A 23772-nucleotide genomic window follows, 5' to 3' on the forward strand; every position below is an offset into this window, starting at 1 on the left:
TTTATTATATGCTTAATATGATTGTGTAATTTTTTTAATAATATAAAATTAAACAAAAAAAAAAGGATAAAAAGATGGTTATCAAAATATATATTTGAGGTCGGAGGCTCGGAGCAACTACGGTCTGGCCAACCTTTCTTGCTTTGGACTTATTGATGGTTGTCCAGAGATCCGTCTTGCTTGCTGATACTACGGTCCCAAGGTTTTAACCGACTAAACGCTTTTCCAACCATCAATAAGACGTCTTTGATTAACCCACATCTGAAATCAAACGTTTCACTGTTTGAGTACCGTTTCCCGTTCAAACAAGAATGACATGGGAAAGTTGGAGTTGATCGAACCTCCAGCATCATAGTACCCTCCTGCCAAATGTGGGTAAGAGCTCCCTGGAAACTTGCCATCGTTCAAGCAAGAATCTCCCCGTCAAGACCCGTTATTCCTCTCTGGGAGTTTTCCGGCTGGATCATCAAAACATTTAAAGAGAAGAAACTTAGTAACATTTACATTCATTTAGTAGCTAGTAATGAATTTAAAATTGATCAAAACTGATTAGCTTACATATTTGGGCATTGAAAAACTTCAATGCCACTGGAATTGCAATGGTGCTATTGTCTTTCGTTAATGGTGGAACGTTGTGGTCGTGAGGCAGAGTCTTCGACAGGGTTATCGCTATGATGCAGGACACAGACAAGACTCCTCCAAGCCATAGTTGGTTTGAGAACCCAACTTTCCTTCATTTCCAGAGAAGGCTGTGTCAGTGGCGTCAGCTCAAGTTCCTCAATCTCCGTCATTGTCCTATGATTATGCATAATACCATTATTATAATTTTTTATTTTACTTTCCTTTTTGTTTCATAATTTTTTGCTTTTAATTTCCTTATTTTTATCATAATGTTTTCTTAAACTATATATATATATATATAATTTTGATATTTTATTTAATAACTAATAATGAATATATTTTTTAAAGAAGATATTTTTTAAAATATTTTACCTTAAATAATATAGTAAAAATAAAATAAAACAACAAAAAATATTTTCTATATATATGTTTAGATCAAAAGATTAAAAGTGGAAACAAAATATTTTTAATAATATAAATCAACCATCAACCCATCTGCTTCATATATTGATCATTTAATATCTTCTTAATGTTACAACTAACTTTAAACTAAATAACTAATAAGAATTGATAATTTATGTTTGTCAATAGATTCAAAATATATATATGCTAAAATAATACAATCTTAATATATTTTTAATATTTTATCAAAAGGATACATAATAAATGACAAAAATTACAAATATATATTTAAAAATATAAAATAAAAATGAAATTTTAATAACATTTAATATGATTTTAGCTATTTAAAATTCAAATAGTTGTAGTAAGAATTCAACTCAGTAAACACCAAAAATAAATAAGTAAATCAATGAAATTTTTAAACCTAGATTGCATATATAACTAAAATAAAATATATTATTTAAACACTATTTACATATGATATATATATATATATACATGTTTTCACATAAGATAATATTTATAAATAAATTAAAATAACTAATAATTGTTATAATGATATATAAATATATTAATTATTTTATATATATTTAAATATGTGCTGGACAATTGTCTTTGCTATCAACTGCATAAACACAATATGATCATACTTGCGAGATACTACTTTCCCCTCGGTATTGAGTTGTTGCTTCCTTCCTCCATTTTTTAGATACATTTTACATCTCGTTCGATGCCTCCTCAACCCACTTGCTTCATGCGAGTGAGAATACCACGCATACTCATTCTTGCAATGATTGCATACAGCTTTCATATCTCCACTGGTTTTTCAACCACAGTGAAATCCTTCCACACGTCAGACCTTTGCCTATTCTGCATGTCTTCCAAATCGATTTCAGCTTCGTCCAACTCAACTTCTTCCAAATCATCATCAAAATCCGGTATCTCCTCTTCAATCTTCTTCTTATTCTTCTGCGACTGACTAGAGGACCCCTTGTTTTTTCGCGCCTCACTAGACAAGCCCTGAGTTGATGCATTTCTTCTTCCTCCCCTAATCACGGCTTTCAACGGAACCTTCGTCTGATTAGAAGCCCTTGCAGACGAGCCACTACCACCATCTAGAGTGGATTGTAACATGGGCTTCCGCGTGGCTGTTCCATAAGTTGTTTGTCTCTGAGGCTTGCTTAATCGGGTTGGGGGTGTGATTTCAACATAAGATTCTTCTTCTGAATCGACAAGACTGATGAGCTTTCTTTTCCTTGCTTGCTTCTTTCCCTCATTAGCACCATCGGCTCTCAGATCACCAATCTCATCTTCTGCAGCAAGTCTGGCCATGAGTTGTTGAGTCCCCAAGTCACAGGTAGCTGGATGCGAGTAGTCAGTATTCAAAGTGAACTGCTCTTCTGAGTCGTCTCTGGATCTCATGGTCTCTCATGTTTTGGTTGTTGCTTTTTTTTAGATAATTATTTAATTGTAAGTTACGGCTTGTGACCTAATACGTGACTAAGTGGAGGTAGGTTTTTTTAAATTTGTTACTATTTTTAATTAAATTTTGAAAAATTAGTTACTTAAAAATTAAATTTTAAACGTGCTTGAGGACAAGCAACATTAACAAGCAACATTAACATTCTCAAACGTGCTTGAGGACAAGAAGCATTAACATTCTCAAACAACAAGCAAAGACAACATATCAAGTTCAAAGAAAGACAGCGAGAAAATGAGTTCTAAGCAAGACAAGCAAGACTACCAATGTAATAACCCTCACGAGCAGAAATAATTTTGGTCGAGAAAATTCTTTAAGATGAGTTTGACGATTGGTCGATCAGAATTAAAAATAAAAATTGACCTGGTGAATTATTCTCGACGGGACTGTTTCGTGGCCAAAATACCCACTCTTGATAGTTCTGGTCGAGTTTTAATTATTATGGTCAAGTTTTATTCAAGCTGGAAGATTTTCTATAAAAGCAAGACAAGATTCAATGGACGAGAAAACATTTGGTCGAGAACTGGCTAGGAATAGTTTGAGTTGCTTGTTAATTTAAATCAGTCATGTGAGTTGCACCAGCTTGTGTGCTTGCTTTCTGGCTGGACCAGTCATGTGCCATGCACCTTCTTGCCTGCCTTCTTGTTGAATGATCAGTCATGTGCAAGGCACACCTGCTTGAAGTTTCTTTATGGGAGGGAAAGGTCAGCTGCTTGCTGATGGAAGGAATGAAACAGCTCACCACATGCTCCCCTCAGCCTTGCCTTGTGTTTTGTGAAACCCTCACCTGAAGTAACTTCCTACCATATTTAACTCTTTCTCCACCAGTTTGGTCGTGCATAAACCTGTGAGAAACACAGAAAAATCAGAGAGAGAAGAGAGAAAAGTGACAGAAAAATTCAAAGAAAAATTCATGAAAAATTCAGAAAAAAATTCAGAGATGAGGAGTGAGCTTGGACGACCCTTTCTCACCATCTTGTGACTTTAATCAGTGAGTATTTGTGTGGTAAAGAGTTGGAGATTTGGTATCCTGAAGTTGAGAATCACCCATGTTCTTCAGCCTTTGATTTTAATCGGTAAAGATGTAAGTTGTTGTGTGGATCAGTTTTATGTGAGCATTTTTGTTGGATTGACTGTGATTCAGCTTTGTTCTGATTGAGTCCGACCTTTTCTTGATGTGGTACTGATCAGGTTTGGCGTGGCTTCATCTTAAAGTGGAGTATCAATTGAGTTCAGACAGTGTTTGATTTGAACCGGTAAACTGTTTTGCCTTTTGATCCAGATCAGTTTAGATTGTAACTAGCTGGCTGAGTTGTTGTTCTTCCTCTCTGGATTAATTTCTTAATCCCTTGTGTGGATTTATATTAGTTCAGTTCATGGTCCCCTACCATCTAGACAACTTAGCTGAAACGATTTATGTTTGAACCGAACTGAAGCTGCCTTGAACTTGCCTTAGTAGCTGTCCTGAATCTTGAACTGTGGGGTTGAACCGGACTGATTAACCTTTGTTCCAACCGTTCTGTTATTGGTACAGATGGTCAAGGATAGTGTTCGGATCAGCCGGATCCTTGTGGTGATTTTAAATCAAGAATATTCCAGAAGCCGAGTGTGATTAGCTTGAGCTCGAGTATAGTCTTCCTTAGCCAATCTCATGGATTTAAAGGTGAGTCTAGATATATGGTTGATCAATACTGAATGTAGATGATTGATAGGCTTTGTCTCTTGATCAAATATTGAATTGGTGAAGTGTTTACTTAGTGTAAACACTTACTAAATATTTATGAATGATCACAGAGGTTTATTCCAAACCTTAGTACTTGTTCTCAAGTACTAATACATATGTATAGTATTAAATATATAAGTATAAATCATGTGAAGTCTTATTGTATACTCACTCTCCCGAAAATTCCCGCATTACCGTGAATTGTTCCTGCGATACGGAACAAGGTCACGAAGACATGATGATGGGGTCGCACCCTGGAGGCCGTGTAACTGCATGCAGCGTTAGATGTTCGATCTTGGAATATCTAATGGTGATGATGGTTATATTTATTTCCCCGCTAGGCATGGTTAGCCTTGGTGGTTTTCCGAGTTTAGTCTATATATATATATTATAAGTATGAGTGAATGGTGGGTGTCATGGAGATGATGTTTAAGATAAGATTCACATCGATGGAATGATAAAGGCTTATATATGTATTTTTATTAGTTATGGAATATATTTCCACTGCATACAAATGGAGTTGATTGCTTGAGATATTATTAATATATGTTGGGGTGCGGGACTAGGCTCACTGAGTAAATTAGTTACTCATGATTCATTTGTGATGCAGGTAACCAGTAGACGGGAGACCTTACTCTAGGACGGAAAGGAACAACATTAGCCAACGGTAGTTTTATTATCCTTGCAAAGTCGTTTTGATATTTCTTATGTATAAGATTTGTTGACCCAAAACCTCGAGGTTAATTTATAACAAATTTTGTAAGATGATTTTGAATGATATATAAATAATGTTTTTTTTTAAGTACGGATCCATATGATATTAGTCCTTGTTCGGACGAACTAACTATCATGTATTGCTTTCTCGGGTTGAAAAGCCTAGAGTGGTATCCGATAGGAGCGTTGGTGTTCTTTGATTGTTGGTTTAAGGCGATCGGAATTATTCTAATAACCTCAGATCGACCATCGAGGAACATCGACCGTGTCATTTCCGGTCATCTACGATTGGGGGTGTCACAACCAAGACAATGAGTTCTCCTATCTATACAAGCAAGACAAGCAAGGCAATGAGTTATCCTGTCTATACAGCGAGTTCTCCAATTAATTCAGCGAGTTCTCCTATCAACCCAGAGAGTTCTAAGCAAAACATCAACTAAATTTGACTCAAACCGAGACTAAGCTAAGCACAATCACACTCACATCAAGAACCGAGACTAACCTGAGGTCCTAAAGCTGCTCATATAAATGGTAGGCTGATGTGCTGACGCCTTCTTGGTCACCATCACTCCAAGAGCTCGAGACAACACATATTCATACGCGTGACACAAACAAAAAGAAAATACATATCAGAGATAACACATGAGACTACAATGCAACAGAAGACAGTAAGACACTAGTCTTGTCTTAACTTTGCAGTGAATCTACACGCATAGCTTACGAACAATCACCCTTAAAATACTCAGAATGATTTTTCATAAGCTATGCAGCGAAGATTCACCGAACTAGTTCAACACAAGACAATAAGACATCGAGCTCTTTTATCAATGCTTACTAGTTCTGCGTAAGAAGCACTAACCCGAGGTCCTTTAGCTGTTATATTGGAATGAAAGTCTTAACTCCAAAGAGGAGAAGAAGATGATGGAACTGTCGCCTCCTTGTTCACCATCACTCCAACGCCTCAAAACAACCCACAAAACAAATACAACACGACTATGAATTAGTGAATTGTCTCAAGCACAAAGCACAAACTACAGATCGCTAAACTCTAATGTCTCAAGCACAAAGCACAAACTACAGATCGCTAAACTCTAATGTCTCAAGCACAAAGCACAAACTACATATCGCTAACCTCCAATGTCTCAGACAGAAACCACAAACTACATATCGCTAAAGACACAAACAGACAATAACTCAAAGACATAACACAAACTACATATCGCTAAGCTAGATAAGTACCTTTTAGATCTTGTTGATCTTCTTATTACATGGATTTAACATAACGCTTTACTAATTTAGCTAACAACCTGGAAAAAATACAAGAGTTAGAGCAAAGATTTAAGTAAAAAAAAACTTAATTTTTTGTCTGAAATACTACATGCATGTTCGATGTGTGGAGTTTGGAAGCTCATGAGTAAAAACCGCCGGCGTCGGAGCTCAGGTGATGGAACCGTCGTCGGAGCTCAGGTGATGGAACGAAGACAAAGAGAGGCTTCGGTGGTGGAACGACAAGGAAGAGAAGCTCAGGTGATTCACTAGATTGATCAAAACAAAATCAAAATCAAGTTGTTAAAAAAATAACAGTCATATAATGTCCGATCTGTGAAGATAAGAAGAAGAAGCTTACAAGTTGTACATGCATGTCCGAACTGTGAAGCTTAGAAGCTCATGAAGAGACATCGAAGAAGAAAAATCGACTTTGTTGGAGCTTTCTCTGCTTAGCTTCTCTGCTGAAGATCGAAGACTATGTGGTGAGCACTGGACATCGAACGGCCGCCGTCAGAGCTCCATTTCTTCACGCGGTGAACTACATCGTCGTCGCTTTCTCTGTTTTTCTTTTTCTTTTTGTTTTTTCAAGTGAAGATTGAAGAGGCAGAACCACAAATGACGAAAGGCAAGCAGGATCTAGGGCATCCCGCGGTTCGCAGTGGACCGTCCCGCATCGAGCCCGGTACCAACTAAGCCCCATCCAGCGAGGCCCGCTATTTTGTGGGTTGTAGATTTCTCGGCCCAAACCCGCCCCACACCAAACCCTTACAAGTCCATACCCGCGGTCCAGTACATCAATTGTCATCCTTATAGATAGGCATACAATTTTGTTTTATTCTGATAATTAGGGTTTTGGTTAGTTTGTTTGACCACACTTACGAATTGAACTAGAAAATTTTGGTTCAATCTTCTGTTATTTGATATTCTAAAATTATGGTAAATTTAACTTTTTTTGTTCCAGTTAAATTTATGTTTAAACTGATTTTTTTTTTTATTTAAAGTTGATTATTTTCAATTAATTTTGGTTAGTTCAGTTCATTTTCTCGGTTTGTTTGCGTAATTTTGATCAGAATCAGATTAATTTTGTTTTTGCCTAACCGAAACCACCGACGGGACCGACTACTAAACTGAACAGACTTATAACCGGTTCTGAATTGAGAAGCAGACAATTTGGGTTCAGTTCGGCTGGGTATGGTATATATAGATCCCAACGCTAGGATAACGAAACGATGAAGAAGAAAAAGAGATGATCATCCAATACATTACTGTGTAAAGCTCACAGTTTCATCAGAATCGTTGAAATGAAGAGTATAAATAAAATAAACTTCGAGAAAATCACTTAACAGAATCGTTGAAACAACCTTAGAATCAATGAAGAGTATAATTTACAGGTGAAATGAAGAGTATAGATCCAGCAAACTCTTTTCTCATATTTATGTTCAATAAAGTCCCAACATTCTAAGTTCCATTACATGACTCTGGTCAAGGTCAGGAACATTCTTGCAGTCTCGGTCTTCCACTATATACTCCTGATACAGAAAGACAATGTTGTATATCAAGGAAACCAATCACAGTAAGTAAATAAACAAGAGAAAAATCTGCACCTTTGTGAGTTCTTGTTTGGCAAGAACATGGTAGTGCCGCTCATTGATCCTTTGACCACATATAATTGCGATGAAGAACCCATAAAGTAGTCCTACCAAGACAATGGCCAAAACTGCAACATAAAACAGACTCATTGGATATTGAGACCCATATCTCAAAGATGATGGTAGAAAGCGAGAAGAGGTGTTACCAGCTAATGTGTAGAAGCCATAAGGATGTTCCTCATAACCGAACATCTCACGTAGTTCTTCACCGTAGAACTTGTAAACTAGTAACCCCAAGAACGCTACAACCTGTTGAGACATGAAGACTTTATTCATCAATATAAATTCATTGACTTAACTTCACACAGGTATCATCCAAATCCAAATATACATAAGGGATCTCATGTGTGGGTTTATGAATGCAACATTAAACAACAGATTTGGTCAAAACGAGAGTCAAGAAGCAGATAAACATGGTAAAAGAAAGTGTATTCTAGTCTACATAGGAGAACAAGTAATGTACCATCTGGACAGTGATGAAAATGAAAGCATGATCTCTAGCAACGAGGAGCTGAAATCTCAATCTCAACCACCATCTGTCAGGAGGAACATTGGCTCGGAGTTTGAACACAGCTCTACACTCTGTACAATGCGAAAACGCAAAACCTTCCTGAAACATAAACCAGCATTCAGAACAGACAAAAAAAAAGAAGAAACTTGATAGAAACTAGTATATACCTTGGTGGAGCGCCAGTTGTCGAGACAAGATCTGTGAACGTACTTCTGAGTACCTTTACAATTGCACGGACCAATCAGATCTTCCCCTGCAAATGCAACCATTTACAACAAGAATCAAAGTCGTTTTCAGTTATGAGATCAAGAAAGCCTTGTTCATACCTCCAACGTCTAGGCAAATTCGACATTGGGGTTGATCTACAGCAACGAGATGCCTAGTTTCGTCGTCGTCATCGTCATCATCACCACTCTCAGCTATCTCTACAACACGATCACCCCTTTCCGCTGCTACGATTTCGTTGGTGGATGTGGATTCGTCGAATAGAATCTCTTCTTCGTTCCTCCGGTCATCATCACTAGGCACTAACTGCATCTCTTGAACATTCTAAAATATCTTGAAATCAACAAAATTCTCAATCAGAAAACTCGATCTAGGGTAATTCTCAAAGGAAGCTTACACGAATTCAACCAATTCTCGATGATTTTCTTCGAAGCCAAGCATTGCTTGTAGTTCGCTCAGCCTTTGCTTGGTGAACTATAGCTGCGAATCAGAGTGGTGGTAAGGATTTATTTGATTGTCTCGATCAATTCATCACTATGTGTTCAATACAGAGCCGACGACGACGAAGATCTTTGAGCTTTGAGAGAGATGAAGATGATGAAAGGAGATTTGATTGAGATCAGAAAAGAAAAGTCTGAGGGGCGAAACTGGAATTTAAAAATATGTCGATCTGTTAGTGACACGTGGTTTAGTAAACCGATCGGTTGGAAGAACAGATCGAATTTAGAAAAAGTAGCCGATCGGTATTTAGCAATAATCCATATTGAAACTAAAAACCGAGAATCCCGGTTTGTGGGATCCTGTTTACTCCGGTCTACCGATTCATTACTACTATGTGTTGAACACAGAGACGACGAAGATCCTTGAGATTTGAGAGCAACTGATTGGGATTGGAAAAGAAAAGTCTGAGCGCAAAACTGGAATTAAAAAAAAACACGTGGAGAGCATGTGACTGAACCAAGAAGCGATCGAATTTACAAGTCGCCGATCCAAACTGTATTGAAACCGAAACCGGAAACCGAGAATCTCGGTTCGGTTTACTTCCGAACGCCAGGACTACTGCGATTGTGAGTTTTCAAATTAAGCAAACATGGGTGGTGCATTTGTTAGTCCATAATATTTTCTTTTGTTTGATTATAAATTTATGCCTGGGGACCTGTGGCCATTTTTATTATGTAATTTATTATTCAGATCTTTCATAATATTATAGATATAGAAAGTTGAGTTTGACTGCAGTAGACTCCTTGAAAAGTAATAGTTACACTTCTTTTATTGATGTTTAGTTTCATTCCTTGATAATGCAGATGATTCACCAGGATGGTTCTGTTGTTCAGACTTTTAGTGTTTAGATGTAAACTCAGATTAAAACTTCTCTCTCTAACAAACGCTCTCGTCCATCTCTAACATCAAAGCCGTGAAACCCTAACTCCGGTCCGGCGGTGCCGGTGCCGGAGGCTCCTCCTTTCCCCTCATCTCCTTTTTCCTTTGCTCTCTTCTTTTCTGTCTTTCATCTGGTCTCCTTGCTCGTTGATTCTGGGTTAGTTGGGATTTTCCCGGCGGATCTCCGGATCCGTTGGCGTCGCATTCCGGCTCCCTCTGGAACAGCGGCGAGGCTGTGGTGGCGACGAAAGAGAAGTGGGTCGGCGTTTAGAGCTTGAGGATGAGCAAGATCTGATTTTCCCTTTACAGATCTGTGGCGATTCCTAACCGGTGGTGGCGCGTGACTCGGTGTGATGAGTTCTCCGTCATGGATCTACCTTCGCACATGGAGGTGAGACTTTCGGAGGCAAGGATTGACGGCGAGTGAAAGGTGGTTTGTCTTCTGGTTTTCGGGGATAACATGTACCGAAGGTCTGCGACGAAGGAGTGGTCGACTGGAGGAGCTTACCTTTAAGGGGTACGTGGTGGTGGTTCGACATCCCAGCGCCGGCGAAAATCAATTTAGTCGGTGGTCCGAGCCCCACACCGCTGGAAACTTGGATTCACAGTTCCGGTTCGTGCTGGCTACCAAGGCTCGATCTTTCATTCCGGATAGGTTTGTCCGGTTTTATGGCTGAGGATCAGCACGTTGAAAGCTGGTGGTACAAAACTAATGCGGGAACACGCCTAAGGTGATGATGTTGTTGGGTCAAGTTTATCACGCCGATCTTAAGGGACCAACAGCTTGGTATAATTTGTAATCTCGTTTTTAGGATTGTCTCATTAAGTTAGTAAACGTGTCTGTATCATGAGGTCTAATTAGGTGGTTTAAGAGATGGTTTGCTTCGAGTCGTGGAGCTCTCTCATCTCACTGTGGTTAAAAAATACAGCATTGTACTCTAGGCTGCGCTGGATCCGAGTGAGTTTTCACCTAGTGAGTGTTCCAGAGTGTTGCTAAGATGCAGTGTTGTATATGTGGTAGAAACATTGTGTGTCAAAATGTCTTGTACCAAGTTTATGGGTGAATGAATCAGTTGAAGTTGAGCAAAAAAAAAAAAAAAAAAAAAAAAAAGATGTAAACTCAGTTTTTCTCATTAATGATCCAAGAGTTAGTTACAAGCTTATATAGCTAAGCCTTATCTAGACCAGAAATAACCAATATGGTTTACATCATAATTATATAAAGAATAAATCGGACATGACCGAGCCCTTATACTGTTATCTACAAGTATGATTCTATAAGCTAAAAGCCCCCCTCAAGATGGAGATATGAAAATGTTATTCATTCCCATCTTGTTTATGAGATCCCGGAATGGTGCAGGGTGTAAAGCCAATGAATCAGCTAATTGGTTTCCTGTCTTCACATACATCGTCTTAAGAAAGCCACTCTCAATAGTTTCACGGGTCTTGTAGCAATCCAACTCCACCCACTTAGTCTGTTCATGAAAGACAGAATTGTTAGCAATGTATATAGCAGATGTGTTGTCGCAGTAGATATACGCTGGAGGCTGAAATGGAACTCGAAACTCAAGTTACAATCGAGCTAACCAGATCATCTCCTTAGTGGCAAGCGCCATAGCTCGAAACTCTGCTTCCGCTGTACTACAAGAGACCGTGTCCTGCTTCTTAGATCGCCAAGAGACTAAGGAATCACAAACAAACATACAAATTCCACTGACTGATCTTCTGGTGTCTTTACAAGCCGCCCAGTCTGAATCCGAGAATCCCCGAAGATCAAACTTGTTATCAGCTGGGTAAAACAACCCTTGACCCACTGTGCCCTTCAGATATTTCAAAACCTTATGTGCAGCATTCAGATGAATATCAGTAGGTGCATGAGAGAATTGACATAAGGTGTTAACCGCATACGAAATAGCAGGACGAGTTGTGTGTAGATACATCAACTTCCCGATCAACTTTCTGTATGAAGAAGAATCTGATAATGGAACACCTTCTTCAATCAAAAACTTGATACTTGGATCCATCGGAATAGTAGATGTTTTAGCTCCATGAAAACCTGTCGTAGAAAGCAACTCCAAGATATACTTTCGTTGACAAACTGAAATACCCTTCGATGATCTTGCAATCTCTAAACCAAGAAAATACTTAGCAGTGCCAAGATCACGAAGTTTGAAATGAGCTTGCAACCCCGTAATGAACTTCTGTATCATCGCATCATCATTACTCACAACAAGTATATCATCAACATATACAAGCGCGCCCAATATGACTCCCTCCTTATACCTCATGAACAAGGTGTGATCTGAATTCGACCTTGAAGAATCCCATTCCAGTCAACGTAGTAGAAAGTTTGAGGAACCACTGCCTTGAGGCCTGTTTCAACCCATAAATCGACTTGTGAAGCTTACAAACTGCATTCTTAGGAAGAACTTCACCTGTGATTTCAGAGTAGCCTGGTGGAACTTTCATGTATATCTCCTCTGTGAGATCTCCATTCAAGAAAGCGTTGGAAATGTCTAACTGATGCACATACCAATTCATCTTTGCTGCTAAGAGAAGAAGCATTCGAACAGATGTGTGTTTAGCAACCGGGGAGAACGTTTCTTCATAGTCTAGTCCCTCTTGTTGCGTATATCCCTTCGCCACCAAACGTGATTTAGGTCTTTCTATAGTGCCATCAGCGTTATATTTGATTGTGTTCACCCATTTACAACCAATAGCTTTCTTGTCTGGAGGAAGAGTTGTAATACTCCATGTATTTGTTCTCGTCATAGCTCCAATCTCCAAGCCCATCAAATCAACCCCTACCTTATGATCTTTTGCCTCTGAATATGTTTGTGGAATAAAGTCTTTTGTAATGGTGTTTATGAAAGCACGAAAAGGCTCAGACAAAGAGGAATAAGAAATGTAGTTGGACATTGGAAAAGGAACGTGAGAGGAAGTGTTATAACAATGAAAATTCTGCAAGTGTTTAGGAGGTTTCTTTGGTCTGTGGGACTTAGACCCGAAAGGAGTCAAAGTCTCAGAAGATGATACATCAGAAGGAGGATGTACATAAGACAATGTAGTTCCAGAGGGCACTACATCAGGGATAGCAGGTGAGGAAGCATGAGGAAATAAGTCTTTGGTCATGTCATTGATATTTGACGATGCCAAAGGAAAAATATACTCATGAAAAAGGACATGTCGTGAGACAGAAACGGCGTGTGTCTCTATATCTAGAAGCTTATATCCCTTATACCCCGTAGGATAACCTAAGAAAATGCAAGCTCTGGCCCTAGGTTCAAACTTATGTCTACCTTTAGGAGATGTAGAACAATAACATAAACACCCAAAACTCTTTAGAGAATGATAATCTGGTATTTTGTTAGTAAGTTTTTCAAAGGGAGACTTGTTTTCTAAAACCGGAGTAGGAAGCCTAGTGATCAAGAAAACAGCCGTTAAGACACAATCTCCCCAAAATTCTAGTGGAACATTTGATTGAAAAAAAAGAGCTCTAGCTACATTCAAGATATGCTGATGCTTTCTCTCTACCACAGAATTCTGTTGAGGTGTTTCAGGACATGAATGATATGCAAGAATGCCTTTCTCAAGAAACAATTCAGTGAATTTCAATTCATGTGCATTATCAGACCTAACAGCTTGTACTTTCAGTTTATATTGATTCTCAACCATTGCAATAAACGTAGGAAACACATGTAACACATCAGACTTGTTTTTCATTAGATAAATCCAAGTGGCTCTGCTATAATCATCTACTATTGTTAAGAAATAACGATGACCATCATTAGTAGAAACAGAGAATGGACCCCATGTATCAATATGAACAAGTTCAAAAGCAGTGGAACAGATGTTATTTCGTGATTTGAATGGTAAATGTTTCTGTTTTGCAAGATGACATATATGACAAACATGAGTATCTTGTTTATTATTCTTTAAAGCTTTGAAACATAACATATCTGAAAGAACATCTATCTTAGAACTAGACGGATGACCCAATCTATTATGCCAAGTAGAAGAATCAACAGTGAAACTAGAACAAACTGGTGGAAAGGAACAGATGGTAGACTTACCTTGTAAACAAACAGACTGATTATTCTTATTGAAATCCATAACAAATAAGTTTCCAACTTGACTACCTTGACCAATCATCAATTCCCTTGTAAGTTCCTGAATAAACCATTGATCAGAAGTAAAACTGACTTTAGAGTTCAACGTTTTGGTTAAAACACTAACACTGATCAAGTTGAGTTTAAATTCAGGAATATAAAGCACATTATGTAGAGAGATAGCATCAGTTAGTTGAATGAATCCTATGCCTTCTATATGAACGGTATAACCGTTAGGTAAAGTAACATAGGTTTCTTCTAATGCACGATACTCAACATAAAGATCTTTAGTATGAGAAACATGATGAGTTGCCCCTGAATCTAATACCCAAGCTCTAAGAGACACTGCCGGTTCTGTATAAACCGAAGATACGAGCATGTCAAAATAGGATTTTGAGTATAGATCAAGGAAAGTACCTGTAACCTGTGAGATTATAGGTACGGAATTTGAAGTCGAAGCGCAAGAATTTTCAGGTATGGATTCAATCGGCGAGACATGAAGCTTGGAGCTTAAGTACGAGATCATGTGTTGAATCTGATCCCTCGACATCTCCTCTGACTTCTCTATCTGCTGGTCTGTTGTGACTTGAGCTGGCAGAGCTGCAAGATTGGTAGTACCAATAGTCTGAGGCTTCTTCCATTTAGGAGGACCAGAACCAGGAGGATACCCATGTAGTTTGTAGCATTTATCAGCCATATGCCCTATCTTGTGACAATGTGAACACCGAGGTTTCTGATAACCTGTCTGAGCTAAGAGAGTATGAGATTGCTCAGCAGGAGGTGACATTTGAACTTGAAACGCAGAAGGATTTGAGAGATTCTTCGAAGTATTACTCCCAACTGATCGCTGACTCTCATCTTGATCCAGCATGTTGTAGATCTCAGTCAAGCTAGGTCGTGGTTTCATGTTCAAAATCTGTCCTCGGATGTTCGCAAAGTTCTCGTTCAATCCCATAAGGAATTGAATGATCCTACTGGTTTCAGCTTCTTCAATCAACTCTTTGATGTGATCACAATTACAACGCTTCACCGTGGTAGTCCTGGTATTAGCCAGCTGTTCCCATAGTGTCTTCTTCTTCGTGTAATATGTAGAGAGATCAAGACTATCCTGCTTCAAGGTCATGATTGCTTGCTCAAGCTGATACTTCCTCGGAAGGTTGCTTACTATGAACCTCAAATACAAATCATTCCACATCTCCACTGCATCTTCATAGTAAAGAATGCTGTCATAGATCTCTTTGTTCACAACATTTAATAACCACGCCTTCACCATACTGTTACATCTACTCCAGATCTTAAAGATACTATCATCCAAATCAGGTCTAGGTAGCGATCCATCCACAAAACTAAGCTTATTCTTCGCATCTAAGCTCAAACGCATAGCAATAGACCAGTTGTTGTAGTTTGGTCCGTCTAGAGTGTGAGTAACTATCGACAGACCTGGATATCCGCTGAGTAAAGGAAGAATGGACTGTGAACATTGTCATATGATTCATTCTTCGCCGGAAAAGCTGGATGACGATCGCGATTGCTCGTCAATACGTTGCCTGGAGTTATCGCGACATCCATCAGAGCTGTGGGAGTTGAGATCGGAGTCCGATCCGGAGAAATAGGTGTACGACCTCTTGCTTTACGTCCTTGTTTCGCCATTGATGTAGATCAAAGCTTGAAATGGATTTGAAGATCAGAAGAAGTTCACAAACGAGAGTTGGATACTTCAGAGATCAAATCAACCATAGATTCAGCTTCAGATGAACGAATCGACGATGAAATCAACCAGAAACGATGAGAAATCGATGAGAAAACGATGAATCTGAGCTCAATCGTATGAATTTTCGCGGAAAAGCTCTGATACCATTTTATTGTTTAGATGTAAACTCAGATTTTCTCATTAATGATCTAAGAGTTAGTTACAAGCTTATATAGCTAAGCCTTATCTAAACCAGAAATAACCAATATGGTTTACATCATAATTAAAGAATAAACCGGACAATACCGAGCCCATATACTGTTATCTACAAGTATGATTCTATAAGCTAAAACAGACCTTTGGCTTCTTGTGGGAGAATGGAGTTTAAGGGCTCTCATCAACAATTGTCCAAGACCCACTGCCATGGCTTGGAAGATTATCTTTTGCTACAGAGCATTTGAGGCTGCTCTTCAGCTTCTTCTTCCTGGTAAAAGAGTTGAAGGCCCAGTTTCTCCAACGGGAAACCGACCAGTTTACAAGGTTCGACAGATGGCTCTACTTAAGTATCAGTTACCCTTGTGTGTGATGCAAATAAACAACTGTGTGGTTCTGTTCTTGTAGGACAATGGTTTGGCTACATATTTTGTGAATTAGCCACCTATCTTGGTCTTTGGTGGTAAGCAATGTTTAGTTCTTTCGAATGCATTACGTTGGATTACGTTTTGACAGTATTTATGTTTTACGTATATGAGTTGAGTTGCCTTTTGCTATTCAGGTTCGGGCATATTCAACCCTGCAATTGTCTACGATCACTTGGGTGAAATATTTTCGGCACTGATATTCGGAAGCTTCATATTTTGTGTCTACTAATGTTGAGTTTGTTTATTTTTAATGTTTTTAAAACTCTGTCTTTTTGTCTTGTACCAGGTTCATGTTGCACCTTCATCAAGTGATTCTGGTTCATGTCGTAATCTGATTATCGACTTCTATTGGGTGAGTTATTCCTGCTGATCATAAAGTATTCAATACTTATCATAACAGTCATAGATGATAACTTATCTCACTCTTTGCGTCCAGATTATCATTATCACAATCCAATTTGAGGCAATCTTATTCTCAATGTATCCTTTGCGTTGGGCTTTGCAGGGCATGGAGTTATACCCTCGAATTGGTAAGAAGTTTGACATCAAGGTTTTTACTAATTGCAGATTTAGTATGATGTGTTGGGCTGTTCTTGCCGTCACCTACTGCATTAAGCAGGTACTTTTAGATATATTCTCACTTTGTTACGACATAACCTGGATGTTTCTTTGAGTCCTTATTTGATCAGAGAGCCTCACCCTTCTAATATGTGGTCCCTATACTTTTCTTTACCAGTATGAAATAAATGGGAGAGTATCTGATTCAATGCTTGTGAACACCATTCTAATGCTTGTGTATGTCACGAAATTTTTTGGGTGGGAAGCTGGTTACTGAAACAGCATGGACATCGCACATGACCGAGGTATGCGTCTGGTACATATATCAAAAGTACATCACCGTGAACAAAATTTGCTGCACTGTTTGGCCATAATATCCTTGCGGGTTTTGTTTATATGGCTAATGCAGAAGCAAATGATTCAGATTTTTCAGCTTTATAATTGGTGATTTTTCCATAATAATTGTTGATTTTTCAGCTGGCTTCTACATTTGTTGGGGCTGTCTAGTGTGGGTGCCTTCTATTTATACATCTCCAGGCATGTACCTTGTGAACCACCCAGTTCAACTTGGAACTCAGGTGCAAAATATTTGAACTTCATAGATGAATATAGAAGGAATAGATACATTAGAAATAATACCCTGTCTGTTACAAATGAAAAAAGTCTTAAAGATACCACTTTCATGGGAACGAAAAAACAATTCAGGTTTTCTAAGGTAGTTCTAAAAATTGCCTTTTAAGTCTGGTAATTGAAATACTTGGTATCTTTTATTACAGTTGGAACAAGAGAGTTATAATTTGAACATATGTTTAAATCGTTGCATACTATGGCTCAAAATTATAGATTTCAGATATCAGTCTATGCAGTAGCATAACTCTATTAGTGATACGCTATCGATGGTACAATAGTTGGGACATCTATGCGTATTTCTATCTCTTAGACTTCATAATCTCCTTCACTGGTTTGCAGTTGGCAATATACATTCTGGTGGCGGGGATTCTCTGCATTTACATAAACTATGACTGCGATAGACAAAGGCAAGAGTTCAGGAGGACAAACAGGAAATGCTCGGTTTAGGGGAAATCCCCATCAAAGGTACGATCATAATACACTCTTATGAAGTTAGATTACTCCTTTTTCCAAGTCGTAACCTTTTTTATGTGTATGAACAATTTTTATTCTCTCGGTTTGTTGCAGATTGTGGCAACATATAAGACAACAGCTAGTGAAACTTAAACCAGTCTTCTCTTAACCTCTGGATGGTGAGTTTACACTACTTTATGTTATTACAACAATCAATATTACATGTTGTACATCAGATCAAATGGGGATTGGCTCAACATTTCCATTATGTTCCTGAGATCTTAAGTACTTTCTTCTGGACCGTACCAGCTCTCTTTAGTAACGTAAAATTTTCTCCTTAGAAAGGTTCCTTTACACATGTACTCTTGGGAGGGGCTCAGCTTCATGACTAGTACGGTGGGCTTTCCTGATAGGTTGCATCCAGAGACTCTGGCGTGCACTAATCTGGAGGAGGCAAAGGTGTTCGTCAATGTTGATGTCTCGAAGACTCTGCCAAAAGAAATTGAATTCTCAAAGGAGGGTAAGGAGTTCACAGTAGAGTTCCATTATCCTTGGCTTCCAGCAAGGTGCTATTTGTGTGAGAAATGGGATCATACTGAACGAGTTTGTGTGAAGCGTGGTAAAGCCAAAAACAAGAGTGATGATCTGATTAAAAGTGGTGAGAAATCAAAAGAAGGAAAGAAAGAGCAGGCGAAGGGTTTGGAGGTTTCAAATGAAGAATCCAAAGAAGAGGGTATGAAAGAAAATCAAGAAGAGAGTAATAATAATCAGGAGAAGAGTCCAGTATCAAATTGGAAGTTCGTCTCACCAGAGAAAGTAGGGAGATCACCTTTGGAAAATGTCACTGAAGTTCTGATCTCTGCATCAAAGTTTGCGGTGTTAAATATGGATGATGTAGAAGAAGTTGAGGAAGGAGAAATAGAGGATGATAAGCTAGAGAGTTATCTGGAGGACAATTTGGAGGATATGGATAAACTAAGAGAGATAGAAGGCGATCTTTTGGAAGATGATATACTGGAGCAACAGAGTAGAGGCAAGGACAAAGCAGTAACAAAAAAAAGGGTTGAAAAGGGGGCCAAAGGCAAAAGCTCAAGATGCAAATCCGGCTAAGAGCACAAGGCTTTCTCGGAAAAAAAAACTGATATGTCGTGCTTCTTCTGGGATGTTAGAGGATTCAACAAATCTTTAAGCATTCAGCAGTCAAGGAGTGGATAGGAAATAAAGAAATGAAGTTTGGTTGTGTTTTGGAAACAAGGGTGAAAGAGAAAAAAGTTGAAAGGATAATAAGGGAAAGTTTTAAGGAGTGGTCGGTGATGACGAATTATGATTGTAATCCTGGAGGAAGAATCTGGGTTTTTTGGAGGGAGTCTGTTTGTGTTACCCCAGTGTACAAGTCTGATCAACTGATCACTTGTTCAGTGAGGTTAGAAGATGAGGAGGAGTTTCTCTGTACATTTGTTTATGCAAAAAAATCAGAGTGAGGAGAGGAAGGCGTTATGGGATGATCTATGTCATCACCATGACTCAGCTATGTCCAAGAATAAAGAGTGGATTATTATGGGAGATTTTAAGGAGATATTGGATGGCGAAGAAAATTCAAGGTTCTCGAGTTTGGGAAGAGTTCCTGGTGGGATGAGGGATTTTCAGAGGGCGGTGCTTCACTGTCATCTGTCTGATTTGGGTTACCAAGGACCTCTGTTTACTTGGAGTAACAAACAGGATGAAGGAATTATTTGCAAGAAGCTTGATAGGGTATTGATGAATGATGCAGCTCTTAAACGGTTCTCAAACGCTTATTCTGTATTTGAGGAAGGGGGATGTTCAGACCATATGCGTTGTCGAATTCAGCTGAAGCCATCTCAGGAGAAAATTCGAAGACCCTTTAAGTTTGTAAATGCTATTGGTACACTGCCAGGGTTTCTCCCTATGATCCATGATTTTTGGGATAGTACAGAGGTTCTCTTTCACTCTACTTCAGCTCTATATAGATTTTCAAAGAAGCTCAAGAACCTGAAACCGCTGATAGGTTTGGGAAGAGAAGGTATTGGCAATCTAAATAAGAGAGCTAAAGAGGCTCATGAGTTGCTATGTGAAAAGCAGAAGCAAACTCTTACACATCCTAATGAGATAGCAGCTCAGGAGGAAGCGGAAGAATACGAGAAGTGGCTGCACGTAGCTTCGCTTGAAGAAAAATTTCTCAAGCAACGCTCAAAGTTGCACTGGTTAGATGTTGGTGATCAGGACAACAAAACTTTCTACAATGCCATCAGAACACGACAGGCTCATAATATGATTCGAGAGGTGAGAAAAGGAGATGGTACTACTGTCACTGATCAGCAGGAGATCAAACAGGAGGCAGAAAGGTTTTTCTCGAATCTTTTGAATATTAGTCCAGGATAGTATAAAGGGACCACAGTGGAGGAGCTGAGTGATCTTATGGGGTTTAGATGCAGTTTGGATGATTGTAGAGATCTAGAGGCTGAAGTAACAGAGGAGGAAATTCGAAAAGTTCTCTTTGCTATGAAAAGCAACAAGTCTCTAGGGCCGGATGGGTTTCCATGCGAGTTCTACAAGCTGACTTGGCCAGTGCTTAGGCGTGATTTTGTTGTGGCTATTCAGTCGGTATTTCAGTTTGGTTTTCTTCCTAAAGGTGTGAACTCTACAATCTTGGCGTTAGTACCTAAGAAGACTGCTTCCATGGAAATGAAGGACTATAGGCCCATTGCTTGTTGCAATGTCCTATACAAGGTAGTGTCCAAGATTTTAGCCAACAGACCAAAGAAGCTTTTGCCAAATATCATCAGTGATAATCAGTCAGCTTTTATTAAGGAACGGTTGCTAATGGATAACGTTTTGCTAGCCTCTGAGATGGTGAAGGATTATCACAGAGAGTCTGTTTCACCACGGTGTGTTATGAAGATAGACATCTCGAAGGCTTTTGACTCGGTTAATTGGGAGTTTGTTCTGAAGGGTTTGGAAGTAATGGGGTTTCCAGGAAGATTTATACATTGGATCATACTATGTATTACCAGCCTGTCCTTCTCAGTCCAAGTTAATGGAGAACTTGCGGGTTAGTTTCAGAGCTCGAGAGGTCTCCGTCAGGGTTGTTCTCTTTCTCCGTATCTATTTGTTCTTTGTATGGACATCCTGTCAAGGAAAATAGATAAAGCCGCTGTAGCAAAACAGTTCAAACTTCACCCAGGTTGTAACTCTATCTCCCTCACTCATCTGTGCTTTGCAGATGATTTGATGGTGTTTGTAGAGGGATCAAAGGCATCTATAGAAGGAGCTCTTGCAGTGTTTGATGAATTTGTAGCTTGGTCGGGACTGAAGATAAGTATTGAGAAGTCTACAATATATATGACAGGAGTATCTGAGGAAGAGAAAAGCAGAATATTGTTGAACTTTCCTCTAGCGGAGGGTACTCTCCCTGTTAGGTATCTGGGACTTCCTTTGATGACCCAGGGGATGAAGAAGCAAGACTATCAGCCTCTAGTGGAGAAAATAAGATGCAGAATCAAAACCTGGACGAGCAGATTCTTGTCTTATGCCGGAAGATTGCAGCTGATCAAAGCGGTGTTAATGAGCATTGTTAACTTCTGGTCGGCTGCGTTGCGTCTGCCGAGTCAATGTACTAAAGAAGTAGAGCAACTATGCTCAGCTTTCCTCTGGTCTGGTCTTGTTCTTAGGACCACGGATGCTAAAGTTGCTTGGAGAGATGTCTGCAGAGAAAAAGCTGAAGGTGGTCTTGGTATAAGGGTACTGAAAGAAGTGAACTTAGTGTGTGGTTTGAAGCTCATTTGGAGGTTGTTGGCGGGGAAATCTTTATGGAGTAAATGGATAAAGGCAAATCTGTTGCGAAAGAGAAGCTTTTGGGAAGTGAATATTAAAAGTCAAACTGGATCTTGGATGTGGAGGAAAATGTTAAAACTGAGGGAGATAGCAAAGAGTTTTTACAGGAAGGAAATAGGTAATGGGCGCCATACTTCTTTCTGGTTAGAAAAATGGAGTGATCGAGGAGTTATATATGATCTGTTGGGGGCTAGGGGATTCATTGATTTGGGTATACGCAAAGAAGCTACGGTGGAAGAAGCGGTCTTTAGCTCAAGACGTAGAAGAAGACATCGGGTGGAGATTCTAAATGATATTGAAGTGGAGCTGACTAATATGAGAACAACGCTTAGTGAGGAGTTAGAGGACGTGAGTTTGTGGAGAAGGGAGTCGGGTTATCATTCTTCCTTCTTTACTTCTGAGACCTGGAAGCTTACACGGGAGATAAAGGAAAAATGTGTTTGGACTTGTGGAGTTTGGTTCTCTCAAACCACTCCGAAGTTTGCTTTCATTGCTTGGTTGGCAAGTTTGAATAGACTGTCCACGATGGATAGAGTTGCTCGCTGGAATCCTGGAGTAGTTGAGACTTGTGTTCTCTGTAAAAATGCAGGAGAAAACAGAGATCACCTGTTCTTTGAGTATTCTTATTCAAGCCAGATTTGGGAAAGTCTCTCTATAGGAATTATGGGAAGCTCTTTCTCAAGATCATGGGCTGATGTCATAAATTTGATCACCGGGAGAAGCAATTTGGGTAAGATGAAGTTATTCTGTCTCAGATATGCGTTTCAGGCTGCGTTATATGCAACATGGCGTGAGAGAAACAGAGTCAAGCATGGGGAGAAGCTGATACCGGTAAACGTTTTGAAGAAACTGATAGATAAGGGAGTGAGGAATAAGCTCAGTCTATTAAAAATGAAAAGAGTAAGAGGAATGGATGGTGCTTTGCAGTTTTGGTTTGGCACTAGAGTGTGAATATTGGGGTAGTTATTTTTTTCTTTGGGGCTTAACATAGAGTAAGATGAGAAAAAGATAGACTAAGAGATGCACACATTGTAGAAAGGTTTTTTTTTTTTTTGAGGAATAAAATTTAATATTTTTTCAAAAAAAAAAAAAAAATTCTCCATCTCCATCTCTTTGGTCTGTTTTATAATCTCTTGTTGCAAGAGATACATTAAAGACTATTATTGTTTGAACCAGTTCTTGCCATACTTCTACGTCATATACCTCACGATTCTTCTCTTTGATCGAGCCAAGAGAGACGATGACCGATGCCGATCAAAGTAAGCCACCAAACCTGAATGGTTTTTTTGTCATATATATACGCATTCTATTTTTTCTCACTCTCGATTTGTTACATCTTTTTTTGTAAAAGGTATGGGAAATATTGGAAGTTTTACTGCGAAAAAGTGCGACACATGATTGTTCCTGGTATTTATTGATGGTCTCTGTTGTCTTCTCTGTTTTTGTTTCGTTCATTCAAACGTTAGAATCGTCCAAAGACCCAATAATTAGATCTTTTTTGCTGATTTTGTAAGCCACTTGAGAATTTCTAGCCATGGGTTTCTCTAGATTATGCATTTAAATTTAGCCTAATGTTTATCAGTTTTAGATTATATCTTGATTGTACCCTTTTCATTCTCATAAAATAAGTTCATAATTCATATAGGAATTAGGATTCCATTACCAGTTCTTTTGTGTGTAGTAGCTAACTCTTTACCTATTTAGTGTTGAAACTTGAAAGAGCTTTTTAATCAACATCCACGTATTACTTCGTTTTTACTTTAAAATAAAGTAATTTTAAAACTAAATTGAGTTTTATTTTAATAGTAGTGGTTCCGTCCCCTGTACTACGTATGGGCACAAAAATTCATATGTATGTTTTATGA

General features: G+C 38.8%; 4 protein-coding genes across 8 annotated transcripts; 2 read left to right on the forward strand and 2 right to left on the reverse strand.

Annotated features, from left to right (window-relative positions):
- Window positions 1-7444: 7444 nt before the first annotated feature.
- On the reverse strand, window positions 7445-9352 carry LOC103868623 (E3 ubiquitin-protein ligase MARCH2). Of its 5 annotated transcripts, none has more exons than XM_033291917.1 (8): window positions 9146-9352; window positions 9003-9098; window positions 8696-8918; window positions 8537-8622; window positions 8322-8468; window positions 8005-8107; window positions 7814-7926; window positions 7454-7738 (listed from the first exon to the last, which is right to left on the reverse strand). In XM_033291917.1, exons 2-8 carry the CDS (start codon window positions 9033-9035, stop codon window positions 7649-7651), a joined length of 795 nt encoding a protein of 264 aa, XP_033147808.1. In that variant the 5' UTR covers window positions 9036-9098; window positions 9146-9352; the 3' UTR covers window positions 7454-7648. The 5 variants fall into 5 exon arrangements, with proteins under 5 accessions (XP_009144956.1, XP_033147808.1, XP_033147809.1 ...); XM_033291918.1 differs by having other exon boundaries at window positions 8992-9099; window positions 9147-9232; XM_009146708.3 differs by having other exon boundaries at window positions 7445-7738; window positions 9003-9221.
- A 2193-nt stretch (window positions 9353-11545) lies between these two features.
- LOC117134339 (uncharacterized mitochondrial protein AtMg00810-like) lies at window positions 11546-12184 on the reverse strand. The gene has a single exon (XM_033292612.1). The coding sequence runs from the start codon at window positions 12182-12184 to the stop codon at window positions 11546-11548; it is 639 nt and encodes a 212-aa protein (XP_033148503.1).
- A 6228-nt stretch (window positions 12185-18412) lies between these two features.
- LOC117134340 (cilia- and flagella-associated protein 251-like) lies at window positions 18413-19165 on the forward strand. The gene has a single exon (XM_033292613.1). It carries the CDS (start codon window positions 18413-18415, stop codon window positions 19163-19165), a length of 753 nt encoding a protein of 250 aa, XP_033148504.1.
- A 321-nt stretch (window positions 19166-19486) lies between these two features.
- Window positions 19487-22858, forward strand: LOC117134341. Its single transcript, XM_033292614.1, has 3 exons — window positions 19487-20418; window positions 20524-21125; window positions 21297-22858. Exons 1-3 carry the CDS (start codon window positions 19487-19489, stop codon window positions 22856-22858), a joined length of 3096 nt encoding a protein of 1031 aa, XP_033148505.1.
- The last annotated feature ends 914 nt before the right edge of the window (window positions 22859-23772 follow it).

This window comes from Brassica rapa, chromosome A05 (assembly GCF_000309985.2).
Source record: "Brassica rapa cultivar Chiifu-401-42 chromosome A05, CAAS_Brap_v3.01, whole genome shotgun sequence".
NCBI classification, from domain to species: domain Eukaryota; kingdom Viridiplantae; phylum Streptophyta; class Magnoliopsida; order Brassicales; family Brassicaceae; genus Brassica; species Brassica rapa.